The sequence below is a fragment of the Biomphalaria glabrata genome, chromosome 5 (genome assembly GCF_947242115.1).
Source record: "Biomphalaria glabrata chromosome 5, xgBioGlab47.1, whole genome shotgun sequence".
Taxonomy (NCBI): domain Eukaryota; kingdom Metazoa; phylum Mollusca; class Gastropoda; family Planorbidae; genus Biomphalaria; species Biomphalaria glabrata.
Genome location: NC_074715.1, coordinates 28,467,741 through 28,493,179, shown reverse-complemented (window position 1 = coordinate 28,493,179; position 25,439 = coordinate 28,467,741). Strand labels below are relative to the sequence as shown.

Sequence of the window (25,439 nt, the reverse complement as noted above, 5' to 3'; positions counted from 1 at the left end):
ACTTCTATTCCAACCCAACAACTCAATTGATATTGGGGCTAAGAGCCAGGTCTGCCATAGACTAGCTATTGTGCTGGCAAGATTGCATTCTACCACACTGTCACTGACAGATTCGGGGAGGCCTACATTTAATGTGTCGATCATTTGAAGTCACACTGCTTGACTGAGTGTGCCTATTGTCAACAGAAGTGTGTCACAGATCAGAAGTCTTTATTCGGTCATACACATATGGCTATTTACTGAAATATTGTCTTATCATTTCTTGTCTTATCATTCATGTTATTTTTCATTGAAGAGTGCTACTTTGGAGAACACTATGATTAGGTCTACAAACAGAATGATCCTTTGGTATTTGGTGTTCTTTCTATGAGGATATTGTCATTTCAATTCGTGTTTTGAATATCCAATATTGATTGCCTAAATTGTTGGTTTAGTGTTTACATGAAGTGGACTAGAATTTTACATTTGCTTTAAACATTGAGGCAATGAGTGTGTTCAATGTAAGTAATGTTTATTTCATTAGTATTACTGTACATTTTCTAATTGCTCTTGCAAAATTATAAAAACCCTCTTTTTTTAATTCGCAAAGTTTTTTCTTTTGGTATCGTATATGCCTGTAACTTAATGAATATTTAAGATAAGTTACTTCATGGGTAACAGACTTGACAGTACACAAAGTATGATAAGGTGGCCAGTCAATACAACTATTTTGTTGTTGTCGTTGTAGTGACAGACTTGACAGTACACAAAGTATGATAAGGTGGCCAGTCAATACAACTATTTTGTTGTTGTCGTTATAGTGACAGACTTGACAGTACACAAAGTATGATAAGGTGGCCAGTCAATACAACTATTTTGTTGTTGTCGTTGTAGTGACAGACTTGACAGTACACAAAGTATGATAAGGTGGCCAGTCAATACAACTATTTTGTTGTTGTCGTTGTAGTGACAGACTTGACAGTACACAAAGTATGATAAGGTGGCCAGTCAATACAACTATTTTGTTGTTGTCGTTGTAGTGACAGACTTGACAGTACACAAAGTATGATAAGGTGGCCAGTCAATACAACTATTTTGTTGTTGTCGTTGTAGTGACAGACTTGACAGTACACAAAGTATGATAAGGTGGCCAGTCAATACAACTATTTTGTTGTTGTCGTTGTAGTGACAGACTTGACAGTACACAAAGTATGATAAGGTGGCCAGTCAATACAACTATTTTGTTGTTGTCGTTGTAGTGACAGACTTGACAGTACACAAAGTATGATAAGGTGGCCAGTCAATACAACTATTTTGTTGTTGTCGTTGTAGTGACAGACTTGACAGTACACAAAGTATGATAAGGTGGCCAGTCAATACAACTATTTTGTTGTTGTAGTGAAGGTATGGCAAGGGGTCCGATTGATTGAATTCAGTTTTTTTAAATCTTCAAATATTGAAAAGGGTCATTTACTAGTCAGCTAAACTAATTGAGAGTAAAAGAATGGTTTTATTGTTGGAACTAAAACTTAAAATAAAAAAAAAAATGTAAATAGAGTAATCCTAATGTCCCCGTACATCACTCGATCAGCGAGTATTTGTTATAAGAATGCTTGAGCAATAGTCTATACTGTTATATTTGATATGATTTCTATACTAAGTTGTATTTAAAGTAGGCTAGTATTAAATACTCCATATTATTGATCCCTTCAAGTTATCGATATGTTATCGATCTATGACGTCAATGTAAATCCAGGATGTCTAATAGACTTTTTTTTTCATGAGTTATATTTGTGAAACGTTTTAGAAAGAAATGCCGCTCTATGTGTCTATGTGAAGTTTTACATTCGTAACATCACTTTTATCCTCAGTTTCACATGACGTCTGCTAAGATTGCAATTTAAAAAAAAAGTTTTTGCTGACCTATTCACAATTAATTGTTATTTTCAATAACTGCTATTTCAATCAGCTCACACACGGATTTTCAACTACAATTTTTAAAACAAGTTTAAAATTTAAAAAAAAATGAGAAAAATTAAATGTCCTATTGAATTTTTACGCGTCTGCTATCTTGCATGTTGATGAAGTGTCCCATTCGCGCTGGGGGGGGGGGGGAGTAGGGGTAGCACACCGTTCAATCGCTGCCAAATCTCTCATTATTGCAAGACTTGTCTCCCATTAGTTAAGTGCATTTTTCATACCAAATAGATTTAATTAATTACTAGTAATTAATTAACTAATTTGGTTTTTTTTTTATTGATATAAGTGTCGTAATAAGACCACATCATTTATGAGTGTTCCTCATCATTGAATTTACCAGCTCAAAAAATGTCTCCCCAGTTTCCTCTTGATCAAGGAGCGCAATAAATAGGCAATGCTTCCGTATATTTACATTTAGATTCGACTGCTCAACGTAGACTGAGTATGTATTGTTTGGTTCTGTATTTACATTTAGATTCGACTGGGCTCAACGTAGACTGAGTATGTATTGTTTTGGTTCTGTATTTCTGCAAGACTTCCTTTCAACCTCGTCTCTCTCACACAAACACGTCCACTCACTCTAAATAAAGGAAAACCAGTGACTTGGCAGAATTTAAGTCATTGGTTAATATGCATGACTAAATGCATGACACATGACGCGTAAGACGTAATCATCTTCTTTTTTTAAGTAACGTCTGTATTATATAAGATAAATAGTCTTTCACTACTTAAAGTTGATTTTATTTCAAAAACTTATTTACACAAACACATTAAAAAAATCTTTTATTTTACAGAAATAGTCGTTACTATTCCCTTGCAAGGGACTGAGCTTTATGACGAATGCAATAGATATTTCAAAGAATTTTCTCATTATCAAAAGTCCTGTAGAGCCTGTGCAACATGGGAACAAATATTTTCAAGCAAATAACGATTTAGATTTGTGTTAACCTCTCTACTTCAGATAGATCTACTTCCGATAGATCTACTTCCGATAGTGTATTTAGCTTTAGTTTTGTCCACAGAAAGAAAACTAACAACACAGAAATCGTCCTCTAAGATGGCGGGTAAAACTCTAGTAGTACCGGTAAGTATGAGAGTTATCAATAGAAACAAATTGAATATAGTCACATACTAGATTCTAAATTTGATTGAAGCTTTTCATACTCTGAGGTTTTTGTTTCTCTAAAGTTCATCACATAAGGTCTAGGTGTGAATTATTTTATTAATGCTTTACAAAACTTAACTAGGTGGTCATTTAAAATCTTTTGGTTCAACTTTGAAGAATATGGTCCATGTAATGACGCTTAGTGAAAAAACATGACACATAGATACAAATATAGTTGTATGTGGAAACGCAAACTCACAATCGGCCCCTAAAGTGGTCCTTTCAGGCAGGTAAAAGGGCAGCTTTCAATATTTTCAGCACTAGTATCAGAAGCTATTAATTAAAACCTTAAACAATCACAACCACAATTTTTTTTTAAATAACAAAAGCTTTGCATAAATATTTCAAAAATACATATGGGAATGTAATGTATAGTCTCCCGTGTGTTTTACTATCAATAGTGAATAGTTGTAAAAAAATGGGGTGTTTAACTTTTTGCTCATTTATTTTAAAAAATTAAGTGATCCACTTTTTCAGAAAAGACAAAAAAGTAGCCATTGCATCAGAACTTTGAAATGTTTAAATCATCATGATGTCGGTTTTTCAATACATTTTCAAGTTTTTGTGATCTAAATGGGACAAACAGACCACACAGAACTAATAACCACTATTCCTCATTAGGGGGCCGCTAAAATGGGGTTGGGGAAGACGGAAATAGGGCTTCTTTATTTTCTGTAAAACTCTTTGACAGTGTAGTTTCCTTGACAAAGAGGTAGGCATAAGTGTCTAGTTCTTCGACAATCGATGGCTCCCGTTAAAAAAAAATTAGCATCTTATTTATGGCACACCGATATTCTCAAAACATTTTCATTAAAGCTTTCCACAATAATGGCTTTAAATGACGAAGACTACAAAAGTATTTTGTTTTATTACTGTCCATAATTATTTATTATACGATTGAGGCATAGTAAGAGTGATGTGAAAGGGAAAGTTATTCAGTTGTTTTGATTGGTTTTAAAATTGTTCTTTGATTAATATTATTTTATGCAGGCTTTGTTGAGCGTAACAGGCCGAGGTTTCTCTCCCCTGCCAACTAATTTGAATGAAGTAGAGACGTCTTCACGAGCATCATCAGTATCTGACGAGGAGGACGAGATTTCGAAAGGCGAAGAGTTGACTGTCTTGGATGGAGTTAAGTTAGTCCGTTATACACTTTAACATTGCTTAAATGTGTCAATACATGTATTAATCTATTGGACATTTTCAAACTAAAGGTTAATCACAGTAATCGTTGCTTGTTTACATTTTGATTTTTAATTGAATTATAAAAATGGACCAAAATTACTAAACGGTCCTAAGGATATTATATTTAACTTGCTACTTTAGTACACCAGATAACAGATTCGCCAAAAGTTTGCTATATATGAATCTACTTCCATTGTATTAGACCACCCTAAAAATATACAATTATAAATATGTTTCGGTGGAGATATTTTAAAATATAAGAACTACGGAGGAGCGCTCAATAAGCAGTGCTAAAATAATACAAATAAACAAATCATATCACCTTCACCTATACCTTTGTTGAACCATTTGGGGCACCACATAAGATCTGCCGACAGTCTTTCTCCGTTCCTCTCTGTCTTTTGCTTTGGATAGAATTTCATTAAATGACAGACCTGTCCATTCTTTGATGTTGTCTTCTCATCGCTTTCTCTGTCTGCCTCTTTTTCTTTTTCCTGATACAGTTCCCTGAAGGAAGGTCTTTGCAAGCCCTGCGGACCTTATAATGTGGACATGGAGTTTAAGTTTTTTTTTTTTTTGAACAGTGGTTAGCATGTCATCCTGGGGTCCAATCGCTGTATTAATCCTGTTTCTTATCCCTTCATTTGTGATGCGGTCTTTGTAAGTGATACCTACGATCTTTCTGCTAGGATCTCTCTTTCTCTATGTATATATAGGCCTGTAAATGCACATATTATATTTTCATGTTGTTTTCTTTATTTTTTAAATGCTGATAATTACATCATTCCTCATTGTTGAATCTAGTTCAGCGAATTTTTTTTTACGTAGCATATTATATTATTATACTCATTTTATTATAACTATTATTGTTGAAAGTCTATTATCATTGTTTATATTATATCGACTTACGCATGTACTAAACATGTTATCTGTCCATGGCTATATGCCTACTAGCTATAGAGGCCTAGATTTATAGGTAATTAAGAAGAGTAGAAGCGCTGTAATAGGCTAGTATATTAGTCAAGTGAAATGTTTTTCCGTGGTTTCTTTATAATTTGACTAAAAGGCTATCAACAAAGATACTCTGGTTGACGTATTTTGTTTATTTATTCCAATGAAAAGACAGATGAACGATATACTTAATAAACAGATCGACACACTAAGGCTGAAGATTCAAGTGGATGAGAAGAACTTTGATGTCACCAGAAACTTTCTGATTCAGTCGAAGGAGACTGAAGTGGAGAGAAAAGATGAACAGATCGATGAACTGAAAGATTCGGTGACCAGCCTCAATGAACAGATTCGCAAACTTGCCAAAGAAAACGAAGAAAAAGACAAACTGATTGCCAGTAAGTGTGCTGAGATTGGAGAGCTGAAAATCTTGGTCAGACAAACAAAGGAATGTGCCAGAAAAATAAACAGACAGGTTAGTTTCAAGAAGTGATTTCATATTCATTCAATTTTTGTCTGTTCGAAGTATTACAAATGTACGAAGCATGTAGTGAACAAGTTATTTAATTACTGAACTCACAAAAAAGTCAATTAACTTCCGGTATGTATCATAAGGTCTGAAAGGGGAACTTTACTTTGCTATGTATCTTTTAGTAACATAACTCCTAAACCATAAATTAAATCCAACGCTGTTTCAAACATCCCAGGTTCACATTATTCGCAAAGTTTCTTCCTTCAAGTCCTACTTTTGTGTTCATGTATTCCATCATGTTCCTATCCTTACGTTAACACTGTCTACCTCCTTTCAAACTCTTCTCCTTCTCACAACAACACAGACATGGTCTAATTAACAAGTTTGTTTCACCTTTCGGTGCACGATACAATTTTTAGAAACTCGCACAATTTTTAAGAATTCATTTTCTATTTCTTTCACTTACTGTTTTAAACTATTTGTAAATCTTGGCGAACTTGTGTTGTGGCGGCAGAGCTGGCCTTTCAAAACAGTGCAGAATGTCCAAATCGTCTGCTAATGGCAACTAAATTATCTTATCCTATCTTATATATTACATACGTTACTTCGAAAAAAAGAACGAATTATAACCAGAAAATGTTTTATTAGTAAAAAAAAAAAAAAAGATTCTTATTTCAATTATTTGGATTTGTTTTCCAGATACACTCTATAACACTATTTATAACTTCCAGCAATATAAGATTATGGCATGCTCAAAGAGATCATAGTTCTCAGCACCGAAAGAAAAAAAATTGAAGCTTTTAATTTAAATAAAGAAAATCTCGGGTATGAAAATCAACGTCTTCTTCAGAAGTTAAGGCAATTACTTTTAGGTCTTCTTTATATAGTGACTATTTACCTAGTCCTAGTGGGGTACGTGTTAAGTCTTTTTTAGAATAGCTTTGTGTCAAAATAAATGTAACATCTTATAGTGCAGGGGTTCTCAACCTGTGGGTCGCGATCCCCTTGGGGGTCGTTTGACGATTTGCCAGGGGTCGCCTAAGATCATCCAAAATATGGATTGTTATTGTCTATTGCTGTATGTGTGTGGGTGGGGGGGGGGTGTCGCGGCAGAGTGGGGGATTGTAAAAAGGGGTCGCCGAGCATAAAAGGTTGAGAACCGCTGTTATAGTGCCTTCTTTGATCATTCCCGTTCTACTGCAATGACATTTAAGAACTCTTTTTTATATAATCTAAGAAATACATATTTTAATAATTCAACTCTGCAATGAATAAAAGAAAATATCTCTCTCTTTGTATCCATAAAAGGTTGGTCGAATTAAACTGGAGAAAGAGAAATTGGAAGCTGACCCTAAATATCAAAAACAAAAGGAAGAGATAGAGATGTTAAATAAGGAGTTGGAATTACTGAAACAGAGACTCATCACAGTAGACCAGGAGCTGGATCGAGCAAACAAGGTTGGGTTTTTAACTAGGCCAAATTCATGATTCAAATTGCGCAAAGATTATTAAAATCTATATTATCTAAAAGAGTAATTTTATGATGGATTCCACTTATGTTGCTTTCATCATTTATGGTGATATTACATTAGGCTACAGGAATATTGTGTTCATAAGTTGAGAAAATCTATAAACCTATAAATGTTAAGGAACAGTTATCAACTATTTCTCATGTCCATGTTAATCTCCCAAACATGTTAATTGATGTCTAAGGAGGCAAGTATTTCATCCTTGTCAATGTTGATATGCCAAATAGTCTACAACTAGTATGTGAAATCAATTTGATTCTCTCGATGTGATGGGAGATGTCAAACCTAAGTGAAAAAAATAGTATTATTGTCCTATCTATATCACATCCATAAAATACCCCGCAGTATTTATAGAGAGGAATACAAAGATCGTTCAGATCTTACAGACAATCTATTTTTCAAGCATTGACTAGTAACATCTAACCCAAGAGAGTTGACAATATGAACCCCATGATAACCCATCAAATAATGTCACATGTTAATAGCTCAGTCACATTCAATGGATTCCTGGCACATCATGGAAAATGGAAAGGCTAAGCGGTGTCATCCATGGAACAACCGGAAAAGCCAGTTAATTACTACACTCTCAAGTCAATGTTAACCAGCAATCACAAAGAAAATTGACTCAGCCTGTGGGTATAAGGAAGAGGCCAATCTAGTTAAAGAGAAATGACCCTGTCAAACTAATTGGACAGTATATATTTCCTCCCACCGAAAAGAGCTATCTACAATATTCACATTAAGAACAAAACATTAATCTTTAAATGTTCTCCATAACAGAATCAATTCTACACACGCATCCTTTTGTAGACACTGCGCCCACCCTTATCAAACTGTGAATCATATGATTTCATATCTTCTTTGAATGCCCCAATGTAGTTCACCTTAGTCAGACCATAGTTCCATGGTCAGACCTATTGCCACTAGATCTAGAACTAAACATAACCAACATTCTGTATGGCAGTGCAGAACAACTTGAAAAACAAGATTACAAAGAGAGTTTGTGTTACACAAACTCAGAGGCGGCCCCCGTCGAAGTCGGATCCCTGTCGGATCTGCATATTCGCAAATAATATTCAAGAGGTGATTTAATTTTGATGTAAAATGTTTTACACGTTTCGGATGTTCCTTCAGAGTTGAAGATAATTACTTCCTAGTCCAAACCTCCCGCAGGACGACGGGGGATGGGAGCGGGCAGAGTTTGAACCCTGGGCCATCCATAAATCTGAACGACAGTCCAGCGCGCAAACCGCACGACCAGGCAGCCATCCGATGGTCAAAAGTAATAATGTTTCAAAGATTCATTTGCCGTAAATATAAATTTAAATTTAATAAAAAATAGTAGATTAGTTTTAGTATATTAAAACATTACAATATTGATCAAAACGTTTGGAAATGAAAATCTACACTTTTTTTTACACTTTAAGTTTAGAAATTGAAATAATTTTAATTAGAATATAAATCCAGATCTAGATATACTGTAATAAAAATCTAGATCTAGTTTAAAAAATCTAGATTAGATCTAAATCAAGATATCATTCCTTTTTTAAACGCGAGTCACATAACGAGGCTTAATAAACATTACTATGCCGAGTTCTTTTTTCATTTCGTTTGAAGAATTTATTCCATATAACGTCAGAGGGAAAAAAAAAACACTACGTCACACGGCCTAGCTAGACTAAAAATCGCCTTCATCTATAAGAGCCATTTATCGAGTGATCATAGACTTTGGTGCACCGAGTGCGTTCTTTAAGCATTTCATTTAAAGACTTCATTCCATATGACGTCAAAGGAAAAAAAACACTACGTCACACGGCCTAGCTAGAATAAAAATCGCCTTCATCATTACGAGCCTTTTATCGAGTGTTCATAGACATTGGTGCACCGAGTGCGTTCTTTTAGCATTTCTTTTAAAGAATTCATTCCATATGACGTCAAAGGAAAAAAAAACACTACGTCACAAGGCCTAGCTAGACTAAAAATCACCTTCATCAACACGAGCCATTTCTCGAGTGTTCATAGACATTGGTGCACCGAGTGCGTTCTTTTAGCATTTCATTTAAAGAATTCATTCCATGTGACGTCAAAGGAAAAAAAAACACTACGTCACACGGCTTAGTTAGACTAAAATATGTTTTCATTAATACAAGCAATTTTTTCGAGGGTTAATAGACATTAGTGTACCGAGTGCGTTCTTTTAACATTACATTTAAAGAGTCCATTCATATGACGTCAAAGAAAAAAAATTCCATTACCTCACAATAGGCTAGTACCGGTACCATAAAAAAAAAATGTCTTTATTTGCACGAGATATTTAACGAGGGTTCATAGACATTGGTGCACTGAGTTCTAATAGAATTTATTTAAAAAGGATCAAAGCCGCATTGTTTTTGCGTTTTGTCTGTCAGTCAGTCCGTCATCTTGATATAAAAAAAACAACTAAAAGTTATTAAAAATTGATTAACCTTTATTTTACGTTTCAAAACATCGCAATAATTTTTAGGTATGAACACAATTGAAAAGTTTATATAATAGATTGTTCCGGATGTTTGTATAAATAGTAAAAGAAAAAGAGAATTTCAGATAAATGTAATAACGTTAATTAAATTTTTTGGATGGTCTCGTATAAAAATTAGATGTACTACAGCCACGTGGAGAGATTTTCATACCTTACTTTGGTGTTTGGATTCTGTTTTCCTTAAAAATCGGAACATAATATTAACGATAATTAGATTTTTTAATGTTTTAGGTAGTTAAAGTTAAATGTACTGTAAGAGAGTAGTGAGTTAAAATATTTTTCATAAAAATCCGTAAAAAAATTATTTCGTAAATGAGAAGATTATTTGTTTATTAATTAGAAGAGGAAGTTCAAACAATTATTTGGCGTTAGTAGATTTTTAAATAAATTCGGAAATTTCTGGCGACGATTTGTAAGAAACAAAATCCGGAACTTTCTTTATCGATTACAAAACTTCTATGTTATGTTTTACAAGAAAATTAAATGTCTAAAAAGTAATTTTCAGTAATCAATTCTAGTAAATTACTTTTTTTTAAAAGCCTTATGCGATTTCAAACAATCATTAGGCATAATTCATGTTTTATAAAACAATATCCGGAACATTTTTACACTTAATGAAATATAAGTCAGTATAGAGATTTTGATTTAGCATTAATATGCTATTTACATAAAAAAACGGAACAACATATTATTGATAATGTGTTTTTGCAACGTTTAAGCATGGAAATTGAATGTAATATAAGTTAGAAGAGCAAACAAACATTTGTTGGCGTTGATTAGTTTTGCACAAAAAAATCCGGAACAATCAATTTTAGATACTTAAAACTATTGAGATGTTATGGGAGGAACATTAAAGGGTAAATCAGATTTTCAATAGCTTTTAGAGTTCTAGTTTTTTAAATCTAATCGTGACGGACAGACCGACCAACAGACAAAACGCACAAAAATAAGCTTCTTTAATTCGGATGGGGGCACTAAACAAAAAATAAATAAAATCTGATTTTTAAAAAAAGTTTAAGGAATTGGTTTAGCACCTGATCATGTTGCGACGTTACACTACTGCACGAAAATCGCTGCATAAAAAGTCCATTTAAAAAAATGTGCGTGATATTTACATACAAAGTGCATTATTAGCCTTTATAAACAAACAGAAATGTTTTTTTTTAATTTTAGCAGCTAGTTGACCAGAAAAAACGTCTTTAACTATTATTTATATTTGTTGTAAACATTTCCTGTACATTTTTAAAATATATTTGACTTAGTGATAATGAAAATACACAAAAATTGTCCATCTTTGTTAGCATATTGTAACATTGCCTCCCTTACATTTACGTAATTGTTTTAGAATTGGTGTATTTTTATGAAAAAATCGCTTGCATAATTAATTTTATAAATTAAACGGTTTGCTTTTAGAAAACCAAAAGTAGCCGTTGCATCTAAACTTTTCAAGCCGGATTTAATGATGAAATAATATTTTTCATATCTCTTCTAGTTTTCGAGATCTGAGTGTGACAGACGGACAGACGGACATTTTGCACAAACCTAATAGCGGCTTTTTCCCCTTACGGGGGCCGCTAAAAAAAAGCAAGCTATTTTTCTTTGACAAAGGCTGCAAAAGAGCTTACAGCTCAGTAGCAAAAAGCTGGTTAGAAGAAAAAGAATATAGGGAGGGTGATATTTTTTTTTATTCAATTGTGCTTACTTGTTTTTACACGCAACTTGGAAACCAATCCTCAAAACTTTTTAGGGGATTAGTTTGTCATTTTAACGTCTTATTATCATAGCGTCATGAGCCTACATTCTGTTTGTTAACAACACTATATAAATGAAATGAAATATATAACTTATTATTGATTATTAACTTGCACTTACAACAAAACAGCGTGCTCATTCTAAATGTCACTTGCAGATTATAGAAGAACAAACTGAAGAACTGAAGAGCTATGACCACGACCGAGTTGTCATGCATGAGAAATTCCAAGCAGATTTAGAAACCGCTACCAAGTCAATGAATAAAGAAGTAGAAAGAATGAGAGAGGTGAGTAGCCAACAGAGGAACATAATAGTACCTCGATAAGTCAACAGTTGTCTATAATACATTGATAAGTCAAGTTATTTAAAACCAATTAGTCAAAGAATTGTGTAAAAATAAACACTAATCACTGTGTCGTGACTGTGTACAGACATATTTGTTTTCAACTAAATTAATTTCGCTGCATTTGAAAGCCTCTGAAATGACAGTACCTAGTTTCCAGCAGAAAGAGCGAGAGTGGGTTAAAACTGAAATAACTGGGACCTTTGATAATGAGTCAAACACACGCTGGTTTTGTTTTTTTTTTCAGAATATTCCAAAGTTATATAGCGGTATTTAAAATTTGTTTTCGCTTGCCGGTTCTAGAAAGACAATGATGATGCTATAAAACAAGACAGACGAACAGCGAATCAACTCGATTTCAAAGCCCTGCAGATCAAATCAATGTCTCACATTAAGGCTTCTCGAACGTTTCCACACAAATTCCGCTCTATAAAAGTCACGAGATGGCAAGACTAACATGTTCTGGTCAACACCATCAGAGATCTATTTATTGTACAACAATTGCCTGATAGAACGCCTACGCGATAGTGGGGACCAGCAGGGTTGGATTGAAAGTAGGACAGCAAATAAAAAAGTTACCATCCAGCATGAGTTTGCTCTTATTTGATAGCAAATGGTTTTTGAAGGCTACAACTGAAGAACTTATAATAAAGACCGTGGTCATATATCATTTATCTAGATTTGAGAGAGAGGGAGACAGAGAGAGAGAGAGAGAGAGAGAGAGACTAACGCCGAAGACAAGCTCAGACGGTGAAAAGAGAGCTTAGTAGAATCCGCTGACTCCCGACAGACTTTGTGTTAGTTTGACAAAATATTAGAACATCAATTGTCTTGCGTAGCTATGTGAAATGCTATAGGCCTACTCTTTCTATTTTAAAACTCAACACAATGCCTTCTTTTCATTGACTTGAACTGAACCAAATAAAAACTATTTAGCAAAGCTTCAAGGGGAAAAACATTATATACATATCAATATGTTTGCATTCAAAATTTTGAAATGAATATTTAGTGACAAATAGTTGTTGTTGTTGTTGTTTTTTTTTTTTGTCTTCTCGTTGTAATTGTGTACCTATATTTTATGCAGGTCATGAGTCAAAACAGCGAAGAAATGAAAAACATTTATCAACAAAACAAAGCAATGCAAATGGACGTCATTGCTATCAAGGAAATGTTGAGAACTAAGAATGAGTTAGCTGCCAAAGCCTCAACTCCTACTCCAGTGCTACCTCATGCAGAGATAGCCTCGTTTCAAACTAAAGCCTTGTTAAAGAAGCCCACCCCTTCACAACATGTGCCTAGAGAACATTACAACAAACACTCTGGCTCTGTTACAAAAAGCCAAACCAGTAAAGCAGGAGAAAGGGTTTCTCTCAGTGCTTCTGAACAGTTCGGCAGTGATTCGCCAGATGCAAGTTCTAGAACAGTTTACCCTTCCCAGCGTATACTGGGACCGCCACAAGGCATTCAACAGACTGCTACAAGTATACCTATCTTACCTCCCCTGTATGTCAATGAACTTCAATTTCAGCCCGGAACTAGAGTAAGAAACAAAATGGTAGCAGGAAGTTCCAAGATAAACAGAAAACCGAACAAAAAATAACATTTTGTTAGGTCTTGGAGGAAAACAAAGTCTATACAAAGAAAAACATGTCTTGTAGGAAAAGAGAGAGTCTATACAAAGAAAAACAATCAGAAAATAGTTGAACTTAGTTCTGCAAAGAAAGATGAAAGTCAGTCCTATTTGCTGGAGACCTACCTTGTTACTTGTAATTAAGTTTTCAATAGTTCAATTTAAGTTCATCCAAAATTGTGATCCACTTCTAATCTATATAATCAGTATTGCATTGTAGAGCACAGCAAATGTTTCATTTTATAAACTGATCAATTGTTTATAGATAGTATAATATAGGCCTATGTCATTGTATTATATGCTTACAAATGCTGATTTTTTTTAACGTAGAGAAACTATAAAACAATAAAAAAAAAAAAAACAAGCGATAGAAGCTACAGTACAGTTTTAAACATCACATAGTATATAATAAAGCCAGCTGTACCTACCGAATTTAAGTGAATTCCAAAATAGATCTAATCGAGGTTCAGTCAATTTATAACAATTATCAAAATGCATTCAAAGTGCCATTTTAAACATCACATTGGGCCTGTTAAGTTTGATTGCAGCTATGTCATGTTTGAAGTGGAGAGGAACCCACATGAACAAGTGCATGCCAAATCAAAAGTTACATGTGGTTACCTACCTTGGCTTATACTACAAAATTGTGTGATATTGCTGGCAACTCCTGGAATGTACGTCTATAAACACATGAGACAATGATCATTAATGAATAATGATCTAATGTATGATCAACAGTACAGGTTCCATTGTAAAATGCAGTACAAAGTGGGAATTTTTACAAAGATTTAGAAAGCAGATATATTTACAAACATATGCTGCCCGGGGTCTAGCATTAGGACTTCCATGTAGTGATTAAAACATGCCTGTGATAAAAAGTGACTTGTTTGTAAACATTCCTATATTATAAAGTGACTAGTTTCTTGTTATCTAATGATATTTTCTTTTTCAAATTATTTTGACAATGTGCTCAATAAATGTATTTGTAGTTAAAATGTGATGCCTTTATAATAAAAGCTATAGATTACATTGTTTTAAAACATGGACATGATTAGTTCTTCAATTGTTTGTCTTGTCATTAGTGCTAGGTATTCTGTTTGAAATGATTCTTAAAATTGTTATATAAAACTAAACGAAATCCTGATGATCTTAACAGGAGTGTCTCTCCGAAATAGGGCTCCACAGTCATATGAAAAATTGTTCGAGATGAATCATAGTACTATGACTGAAAGAGGCCAATATATAATTATATATATATATATATATATATATATATATATATATATATATATATATATATATATATATATATATATATATATATATATATATATATATATATATATATATATATATAAAACTAAACGAAATCACTTTAACACATTATACATGTTTAATTTTTTATCATTCACTTTATGAAGCATTAATAGGTATGAAAGCTCAATATTTTTAATTATGTATACTTTTTTATATTATTAACATTTGATCACTGACCAGAACACACTAAATACAAATATAACTTTTATAAAATATCAAATGAAAATATTTTATAAGATGTATGTCTCAATAGAATTTTTAGTTGCTTACTATCAGATCCTACTGTTACCTGAACATGATTTTGTATTCAGTAAAAAAACACAAAAAAAGACTCCATATTTAGAATTGATTTAAATTAGCATTTAATATTGATAGTAATATTTAACTATGAAATTTAATACGTTTCATATTATTTCACAAACTAAACTGATGGGAAAGCAATCTTGACCTCACAAATAAAATGATTTTCAATAGCAGTAACCAAACATTACTTTAAATACATTCTCTAATCAAAAGAAAACTTACAAAAAACATGCCAAAGCATTGCATCAGTACTTGTAGGACTACTTCTTTTGTATTGGACTTTAAAATTGTTTATCACTTAAACAGACTAACTATTTATAATAATGTAAAGGACAAATAATTATTGCACATAAAAAAATTATTACAAAAAAGCAATCTTTTTAGACAACAAGTGGACTTAACACAAAGTTATTTCATATTAAGACATAGTTAACAAATAAATCTGTACAACAATCATCAATAAATTAATCTCTTTAAAAAATATAGTCAAACCTAGTTAATATTAATTTCCATTAAAAAATATTAAATTGTTCCATAACCAAAAGTGAAAAATATAGTAATTGTATGTTGCCCAACTCTACCATTTGTAAGAAAAAATGCATCTACTAGTAAGTTTAATATCTGATCTAGTTATACAACTTTGCAACTTACTAAGCATACTACTAACTCTAGATATAAGCCACACTGAAAGCAAAAAAAAAAAAATTTCACTTAAAATTCTTTTCCAAAAAAAAAAAACTATCAACTATTGCTGTGTTGAAATAACTTTATGGATAATAATACACGATGTTTGCATCAAGTAAATATGTATACTTTTAACACTAGCAAAGAATTCTTTTGTAACTGATGCTTTAAGATCTTAGAAAACATTGGTACTACGATGTTAATATAACATAGTTTGACTATATCACTTAACAAGGTTTGACTGTATCATTATAAGAAACACACATTTTGTAAACTAATACTTAGAATGAAAATGAACACAGGAATTCAAAATAAAATACAATTCAATTCAAAAGGAGTACTAAATATAATCACAACAATACTTGAAAATACTATAACATATAGACAATATTTTAAAAGATTAATTTTTTTCCTTTTTTTTTTACATCATTTTGATAAAAATACTTTTAATCAAAAGATTACAATAGCCTGAAAATATGTGATAATATTTAATGAACATTTAGTGAAAACATTAGCTACAATTTTTATCTAAAATCTGTAACATTCATAGTCTTTAAAAAAAACAATGTTAGTGAGGTAGTGGCATATTTAGTGATACAGTTTTGATGTGCTTTTTCCTTGCATACCATATATATTCTCTAATTAATAGTTTACAATAATTAATTTTAAAAAAAAATTCAAATCTAACTTCCATTATTTGATTTTTTAAATTCGTATTACAATTCTTTAAATGTTTTTAAAATATTCTGAATTAATAATTTTGTGGAATGTAAACCAAAATACACCATCACATGTACAGAAGTAAAAATTTTCACCAACTATCTATACTGACCAAAATTTATGAAAACGTATGCTCATCTATTGAAGGTTTAAAAATGCTACAAATATATTAGAAGAAAAAAGACTTGTAAGGCATAACTTAATAAAACAAATGACTCAAAATTACATGATGTTATGTAACAGCTGGTAAGTTAAAATGTAATTATTATTTAGCAATCATATCACTTCAAACTAATATGTACACAAAGCTGCTTCTATGAGTCTATATATGAATTCTTTTAGCATTTCTTAACAAAAGTATTTGTGGAGAAAAAAAAAGTACAAATAGAAACACATTTTTTAACTAGGCACTGAAGTTTGTTGTAGCCTGCATCAGTACAAACCTTGTAATATTCCTGCAAAAGACTATATTATATCAAAACTAACAGCAACTTCAATGATAAATGTTATGAATGTCCTACTTGTGAATGTCAATATATTGAGAATATTTGAGAGCAAATTTGTTTGATAAGTTGTTTTAAAAAAAAAAAAAAAGAAAGTAAAGACACAAAAAATAAATAATTAAAAGAAATAGAAGTACCAGTAATTCTCTTCAAGAACAAAATAAACTGCAGATTTATTATTCAATCATAGATCAGAGGTTACACAATTGTGAAAAACAAAAATATAAAGGATGTATTTTAAAACTATGAGACACTGTAGTGAATGGTTACTGGGAGTGAAGGTCCATGATTAGCAGTCTTGTGTGGATATATATTTTCTTAACCCAGGACTTACACCCTTATGGTTATCTAACTTCTAATGGATCCTTGAATTCAGCAGGAGAAAGTAAAGGCAGTTGATTGTTATGCTCATCTACAATAACTCCATAATTTGTTAAAGAAATATGATTTCATTTAGCATATGATCTCAAATTTAGAAATTTAAGTTTAAATCATAATGTTGTTGAATTGATATCACATTTTGAAAGTTATTGTTTTTAATATAACAATGGCAGCCTCTTATATGCTTTCTTTTACATTTAGCAGGTTAATGCAACTAATTAAGAACATTTAGTAGAAATTATTACAAAACAATACTACTCATTTCGGCTGAAGATTTAGACTTAACAGTAGCCTAAAAAAGCCATATTGCACATAAACACTGGGTTATTTGTCTTTTTTTTTATAACTTTATAACTAGTTATGATGCATTTTCAAAATGACTACATTTAGCAGAAATAAGGACATCTATATCACTTATTTAATCTTCTCAATAAAATCTGGTTTTTCTTATAATACCATATACATTAGAACATTTATAACACAACATAAATATAGTATGTTTTCTGATGCTTCAAATAGGTCCAACATGTCTCATACAATAAATTATTTTCTATTATTGTACTAAAAATTTTTTTTCGATAGATGCTAATAATTTATTATGTTGGAATGTCATCAGGTAAATCAGTCATATTCCTTGAATCTCCAATGGTCAACTCACTTTTCTTTCTGTAGAAGCAAACAGCAAATGCTGAACTAACCGCAAAAAGCAAAGCTAATGCAATGCCAAAAACCTGAAACATAAGCCACATTCATTATCTTTTTATCTTGATAACAGAAACTCATAAACATTATCTTTTGTTCATCTTTTTAGAAAGTAAATAAACACATGAAAATAAATATAATATATTACCAAGGTCGCCTGTAAAGCATTAAAGTTTAGACCTGCTTCTCTTACTTCCAAAGACTTGCCCAGATTAGTCAATGAGTGAGCCATCACAACTGTTGCAATGAAAGTAAGCAGGCTCAAGGAACTGCAGATAACAATGTCCTAATGATGGCAAAGAAAGTGTGTGAGTGTAATCATTTCATTCGAAAATACAGGTTACATGTAAATAAAAAAATCAAACTTCAACACAATTCAATCAATGCTTACCAGACATGGTGAAAATACTCTTGGACTTCTCAAGATTGAATAAATGATGACACATAGCAGAAATATAAGTGATACCATGGCAATCATCATGAAGAAAACTATATTTCCTCCTTCGTTGTAATCTCCATCATTTAAATCAGAATAGCCAACTCCTTTATCATTCCAGCCAAAACAAATGGACACAATAAACAGAGCAAAGAGCTGTCAACAGTGAGAAAGATTTTGACATTTGATTACTTTATAAAAAAACTCCATGTTCCATGCTAAGCATGTTATTGTTATTCATATTTATACTAGAGAGCTCAACCTTAATTGATCTAGCTATAGAGTTTAGAGCATAGCTATAGATTTAGTATTTAAACTAGTCTAGATTACTACTAGTCAAGAACTAGATCTAGTCATTTTAGATATATATTATCTTATTTTATTGATTACAGACGTTACTTTTAAAAAAAGAAGATAATTCTATGTTTTACAGATTTCATGGGTCAATCTAGTCATACATGTTAATCAATGAATTAAACCCTGCTAAGCCATTGGTTCTCCTGGCTGATTCATGCAGCCAATTAGAGTTAGACTCTCATATTATCTTATCTTATCTTATATAATACAGACGTTACTTCAAAAAAGAAGATGATTACGTCCTACGCGTCATGCATTTAGTCATGCATATTAACCAATGACCTAAATTCTGCCAAGTCACTGGTTTTCCTGGCTAGCTCAGGCAACCCATTCCATGCTCTAATAGCACTAGGGAAGAAGGAGTATTTGTACAAATTTGTCCTAGCATATGGGACGAGGAATGTGCCTTTATCTTTGTGTCTTTCAGAGTATTTTATTAAATTTTGTATTTGAAGATTATGGTTCAGTGTTTTATGTATAATTGCTACTTTACTTTTGAGTCTTCTGTCCTGAAGGCTTTCTAAATTTAGTGATTTTACTAAAGGTGTTACTCTAGTCAAATGTGAATATTCGTTAGTTATGAATCTCACAGCTCTATTTTGTGTCTGTTCCAGTTTCTTAATGTTTTCTTGAGTTAAGGGGTCCCAAACGGAGGATGCATATTCTATTATTGGCCTAACCAAGGTTAAATAACATTTTAGTTTTAAGTTCTTATTTGATTTATAGAAATTTCTTTTAATAAATCCTAATGCTTTGTTTGATTTTTTTGTAGTTTCATCAATATGTGGATTCCATGACAGTTTTTCATTTATTATAACACCTAGGTATTTTGCGTTTTTAGTCTGTGTTACTGGTTTGCCATGAATAAGATAAGTGAAATTAATTTGTTTTAGTTTTTTTGTTATTCTTAACAACTGACATTTTTCTGGGTGGAAAGACATGCTCCAATTTGATTCCCATTTCTGTAATTCATCTAATTCTCTTTGTGTTGTTTTTATTGTTCTATATATTATGCAATCGTCTGCAAATAATCTGACTTTTGTTCCTGAAGTAATGCAATTTGGTAAATCATTTATGTAAATTTAAAATAGTAGTGGACCCAAGACTGTTCCTTGAGGTACACCTGAGTTTACTGTTATCGGTGTTGATTTAGAGCCATTTATTATTACAGTTTGTTCTCTCCCTATCAGAAAATCTTTAATCCACTGATGCAGTGGACCATTAATGCCGAAATATTTTAATTTTTTAAGCAAACTATGGTGGTTAACTTTGTCAAAAGCCTTAGAAAAATCTAGTAAGATAGCATCTATTTGTTCACTATTATCTAAACCTTTTGAAAAATCATCAAATTAGTCCTATTAGTTGTGTTTCACGTGATCTATATTTCCTAAAGCCATGTTGGTATGGTGTGAGGACATTATGTTTGTCTAAGTGGTTTATGATGTTGCTACATATTTTGTGTTCTAGGATTTTACATGTGATGCTGGTAAGTGATACTGGTCTGTAGTTTCCTGGGTCAGATTTTTCTCCTTTTTTAAATAGGGGGGTGACATTAGCTTCTTTCCAGTCCTTTGGTACTCTGCCCTGGTTAAGTGAAGCCTGAAAGAGTATTTTGAACACTGGGGCTAGCTCATTGCTTAGTTCTTTGAGTAATCTAGCTGGAATACCATCAGGTCCAGACGCTTTATTTGGTTTGGTGTTGGCTAATAGTTTTTGAATTCCATTTTCTTGTACTACTATATCTTCTATGTTGTCTTCTTGGTTCAAATTCAGTAATATTTCTTTGTCTCCTGGGGCTGAGAATGCTGATGCAAAGTATTTGTTTAGGATGTTTGCTTTAGTTTCATTATCATTATGTATTATGTTATGTTCATCTTTTAATGGCGCTATGCATGTTGTTTCCATTTTCTTAGACTTAATGTATGACCATAGGTTTTTGTTGTTATCTTTAGATATTACATTGTTTATGTATTCACTCTGCAGCTGTCTGCTTACTTTTTGGGTTAAGTGTTTAATTTTTATATACTTTTTGTACACTCTTTCTGCATTAGTTTCTTTAAATTTTCTATATAGGTTTTCCTTCTGCTTACAAAGCTTCTTTAGTCTATTATTAAACCAGCATTTATTTATTTTGTTTGATGTGTATTTAGTTGGTATATGATTTTCTATAATGCTTTTAAGATGGTTTTTAATGAAATTCCAGAGGTCATCGACTGGTTGGTTAATGTCTTTTTCTAATAAAAATGTTTGTTGAAAGTTTAATGCAGCTTGGTGTAGTTGTGTTAGGTTACATTTATTCCAGAGTAAGATTTTTCTTTTGGGTTTTGTATTGGCTACTGCTTTTATCTGACTGTGTATTTTTATGATCTCATGGTCTGATAGACCAGGGATAATATCATAATCAACTACTAATTCAGGTCTGTTGGTTAAGAAGAGATCTAATGTGTTGTTTAATCTAGTTGGCTTTTTAATGATTTGATCTAAACTTAGGTTGTGTAAAGTTTCTATGAAAAGCTCATTTATGTCCTTAAGGTTTTGGTGTTTATCTATGGTTAGTGTTTTCCAATTTATATCAGCACAATTAGCACTATTATGTGACTATAAGTCTAGACAAGATACTTTATATCTATTTAATATATATAATATAACCCTATATGTATATATATGAGAGTACTGTAGTAATACAAATACTTCAAATAGACTAGTTATAGATCTAGAAATCTAGATCTACTAATAGAAAATTATTACTATACGAATCTAGAGTAGGGTATAGTTTCTAGAAAGTATCATAATCAGCCTATATTTCTACAATCAAGTATAATCAGGTAACTAAGTTAGTAGATCTCTTTTTAACGTTTATGACTCTATAAATCTTTCTATTATTTATTATAATCTAATAGATCAATTGTTGTTGTTTTTTTTTTTGGGGGGGGGGTCAACCAGATATAGATAGGTCACAGTATATGGCCCTTTGTAAAGTTGAGGGTTTAGCAGAGAAAGGAACAATTAAAAGAGGGAAAAGTAACACTAATCTGTTGGTTTAAAAAGAAATTCATATTAAAACTTTAAAAAATTGAAGATAATATTTTTTAATACAATAGCATGAAGTGTTCGTTAGTGTACAGATAGTGTTCATTAGTGTACAGAGCGGAGAATGGTGTTCGTTAATGTTAGCACTTTTTGGCATTTAGTATAGGCTGGGTGTTTCCTCAGGCTTTTTTTTTTTTTAAATATATAAATATATAGTCCCCGCATTTTAAGGGAGTTTTTGGTCTTGGCAATTTTCTCCAATACTGACATAAAAGGAAACATCTAGGTCCCAAGACTGTAACCGGAATATCCATGGGACAAGGTGGGGTTGGCCAATGGTCCATTCTCCGCCATCCATAGAGCTCTCCAAATGGAACTTTTCTGCAGTAGAAAGCTTAAAGTGGACTGTGCCCTGGGTTTGCCCTGTGGAATCGTCACATCCTGGATCCAGGCCCCTTCACGATATCACATTCACCAGATCCAGAAAAAAAACAACTTCATGATGGATTTATATCTAGTATTAGAATGTAGTGAGACAAGGACCTCCATCTGGTGTAGTGCAATCCAGACCTCCATCAAAAAGCACATAGAGGGGGGGAACGTCCACTATTATTCACTTAGTGAAATGCAAGTGGAAAGGCAGTGGGGTTATTTATTTCTCTTGGTCATTTCCAAGCCCCGATACCCACACGGGGGAGTATCGCCACAAAGTGGAGGTTTGGAGTCAGAGTTTTCCTTCTCCTAGATGGATTGGGTTATTTAGGCTGACGTGCCCCATCAACACGAAACTTAATTGGTTTTAAGGCGCCAGTGTTCCGCCTTTCATCCCTTCTCCTGTCAGTTTGTAAGAACAGGTTCCGCCGGATTTTTGGGAAAATCACACGTGAAGGCCAGGAGCTGGATTTGACTGTCAGAGGCATTTAGAGACGCAAGCCATGGGAGCATTTCTTGGAAAGTGGGTGCTTATCCCCACTTTCACCCCCGGCATTGACAGTCCTTTGGAACCCAATAAATATATGAAGGAGTGCAACCACCATCAGATATTGTTGTCTTTACAGACTCCCAATCTACTCTGCAAGCACTTAACAGCAGCACCTCAAACAGCCCAAGAGAGTTGACAACACTCATTGTGATAATCCATCAGATGATATCAAAATTAAATATCAACATCACACTACAGTGGATCCCTGGACACATTGGCATCATGGGAAATGAAAAGGCAGATAAGCTATCAAAGGCAGGTTCATCTATGGAACAACCAGATAGACCTGTTAACTACCTCACCCTAAGGTCAATGTTAGTCAACAATCACAAAGAGGAGTGGCTCAACCAATGGGCATCAGGAAACACAGGCAGAGCCATGTACAAAGAAATGACTACGCCTAACAAACTGGACAGTATTAACTTCCTCCCCCGCAAAGAACAATCTACAATCTTCCAACTAAGAACAGGACACACACCACTATTAAATTACCACCTGAACAAAATAAACTCCACACAACTCCGCCTTTGCAGACACTGCGCCCACCCCTTTGAAACCGTAAACCATATCCTCTTTGAATGCCCCTCCCTAATCCACCTTAGGCAGACCCTACTTCCACTACAGCCCAACATAACCAACACCTTGTATGGCAGTGCTGAACAACTGAAGAAAACAGCACACTTTTTTTTCTTGGCACAGTCTGCAAAAGAGCTCACAGCAATAAAGCTGGCTAGAAGAAGAAGAAGAAGAATGTTAGCACTGGACCTCATTGACCTGACCCTCTTCAACATCATATTTTATTGTAACTATGTGTAGCCTAACAAAACAATATAGCTTTTTTTATTGACAAATGGATGACAGTTTATAGATGTTTGTAGTTTTTTCCTACGACTAACCATTACCGAACTATAGAAATTCAATGTAAAAATTGCGGCAACAGGAGTTTAAAAAAATTTTTAACTGAAATGTCCATTGAGATCAGTGTTATTTTGTTTTTTCTAAAGTTTGTACGATGTTAACAATGGATTGATCTGAAAATTGGTAGGAATATAGCCAGACACATGTACTATTAGCTGGAAAAAAATCAACATGGTACAAATTACCTGTAATGAGTATCAGTAAAAATAAAAATGTATATATACACTATACTGTTTCAATGCAAAATATTTAAATAATTTTTTTTTTTTCAAAAAATTGTGAAAGACAAAAACGTTCTCCATAATCAAAAGTAATCGAATTCACTCTTTTTAGCAATGATATCTTTACATATATACTTTATATAGGCCTACTGAGCATAATCGATTTCAAACAAAGACCTATGACACCTATGTAGCATTAAGGATGATAAAGGAAAACCCTGTCTCAAGATTTTACGCCATTTTTTGGACACAGGAATATCCAGAATTTCACCTCCCTACTATATATGACTAGATCTATATGATAATGATATCTACTATTAGAGTCTACTATTAGTACTACTATTACTTGATATATTGAGTATTACTAAACCTCCGATGCCTAAGGCGGATCTTTAAAATAAGGTGGCAAGATAAGATAACCAATGAGGAAGTGCTACAAAGAGCAGGGTGCCAGGACATCCGCTCTGTTATCAGCAGCAGACGCCTTGGCTGGCTTGGCCACGTTCGTAGAATGCCAGTAGGTCGACTTCCACAGGACATCCTGTATGGCGATCTAATAGAAGGCAGGAGAGCCGCTGGTCGCCCACTTTTACGTTATATGCTATACGGATGTATGCAAACGCGACATGAAGCTCTTCAAAATCGACACTGACAGGAAGAGGTGGCACTGGATAGATCCACATGGAGAGAGAGCATAAAGGAAGGGTCACGGATTGCAGATGTCATACACAACAGAAGCAGAAAGAAGGGTGTAAATGCAACGGCACCTGGTGATTATATATGCCCAACAGCCAGCTGTGTATCAAGGATTGGCCTCCTTAGTCACACAAGAAGTTGCAAAGGGAAAAGTTCATCTCTCGAGACGTAAAATGCCACAGACTGAGTCACACTGTGACTATATGTCTGAGTATCAGTATGTGAGTACTAACTCAATAACTCAGTAACTGAGACTGGCAGTGAGACTGACTCAGTCTGAGACTAGGTTGACTCGGTTCAGTGTCTGGAATAAAAATAACTAGATCTTTATATCTAAATGTAAATCTAGATCTTTGCATTTAGAGTAAAATTATGACATGTTTTTTAAAGGTATAATCATATCTATGTTATATGGAGAATACCATTTCAACAACTCGAACAGTATTTTCAGGTGAGAAAAACCGACGAATTCTACCCCAGACAGCCATGTTTAAACAATTATTGAATTAATGTATATAAATAGTTTCGCATATATAAATTTTCTAAAAATAATCTTTATAAATTACAACTGTTATAAAAGTATCTTTTAAAATTAAATTGGAGTTAAATATATTAAATTTAACAAAAAAATAATTATAATAACTAAGAAAAATAGATGTGATTGTCTACGTCACTGCGGGGATCT

General features: G+C 32.9%; 2 protein-coding genes across 4 annotated transcripts; one reads left to right on the top strand and one right to left on the bottom strand.

Moving 5' to 3' along the window:
* Positions 1–13,868, top strand: LOC106059827 (chromosome partition protein Smc-like). 3 transcript variants are annotated; one of them, XM_013217508.2, is made up of 7 exons: positions 1–500; positions 2,982–3,043; positions 4,115–4,260; positions 5,432–5,735; positions 7,041–7,190; positions 11,689–11,817; positions 12,959–13,868. In XM_013217508.2, exons 2-7 carry the CDS (start codon positions 3,017–3,019, stop codon positions 13,472–13,474), a joined length of 1,272 nt encoding a protein of 423 aa, XP_013072962.2. In that variant the 5' UTR covers positions 1–500; positions 2,982–3,016; the 3' UTR covers positions 13,475–13,868. The 3 variants fall into 3 exon arrangements, with proteins under 3 accessions (XP_013072962.2, XP_013072963.2, XP_055885817.1); XM_013217509.2 differs by having other exon boundaries at positions 2,754–3,043; XM_056029842.1 differs by lacking the exon at positions 1–500 and adding an exon at positions 2,383–2,401.
* A 1,291-nt stretch (positions 13,869–15,159) lies between these two features.
* Positions 15,160–25,247, bottom strand: LOC106059828 (uncharacterized). Its single transcript, XM_056029843.1, has 4 exons — positions 25,177–25,247; positions 18,506–18,706; positions 18,263–18,400; positions 15,160–18,143 (listed from the first exon to the last, which is right to left on the bottom strand). Exons 1-4 carry the CDS (start codon positions 25,240–25,242, stop codon positions 18,009–18,011), a joined length of 540 nt encoding a protein of 179 aa, XP_055885818.1. The 5' UTR covers positions 25,243–25,247; the 3' UTR covers positions 15,160–18,008.
* Between the last annotated feature and the right edge of the window lie 192 nt (positions 25,248–25,439).

Coding starts and splice junctions, on each gene's coding strand:
- LOC106059827 (XM_013217508.2), top strand. CDS start 3,017: ATGGCGGGTAAAACTCTAGTAGTACCG. Junction 7,191..11,688: donor AGCTGGATCGAGCAAACAAG/GTTGGGTTTTTA, acceptor TGTCACTTGCAG/ATTATAGAAGAACAAACTGA. Junction 11,818..12,958: donor AAGTAGAAAGAATGAGAGAG/GTGAGTAGCCAA, acceptor TATTTTATGCAG/GTCATGAGTCAAAACAGCGA.
- LOC106059828 (XM_056029843.1), bottom strand. CDS start 25,242: ATGGCTGTCTGGGGTAGAATTCGTCGGTTTTTCTCACCTGAAAATACT. Junction 18,707..25,176: donor CTGTTCGAGTTGTTGAAATG/GTATTCTCCATA, acceptor CACTGTTGACAG/CTCTTTGCTCTGTTTATTGT. Junction 18,144..18,262: donor ATGCTTTACAGGCGACCTTG/GTAATATATTAT, acceptor CTTATGTTTCAG/GTTTTTGGCATTGCATTAGC.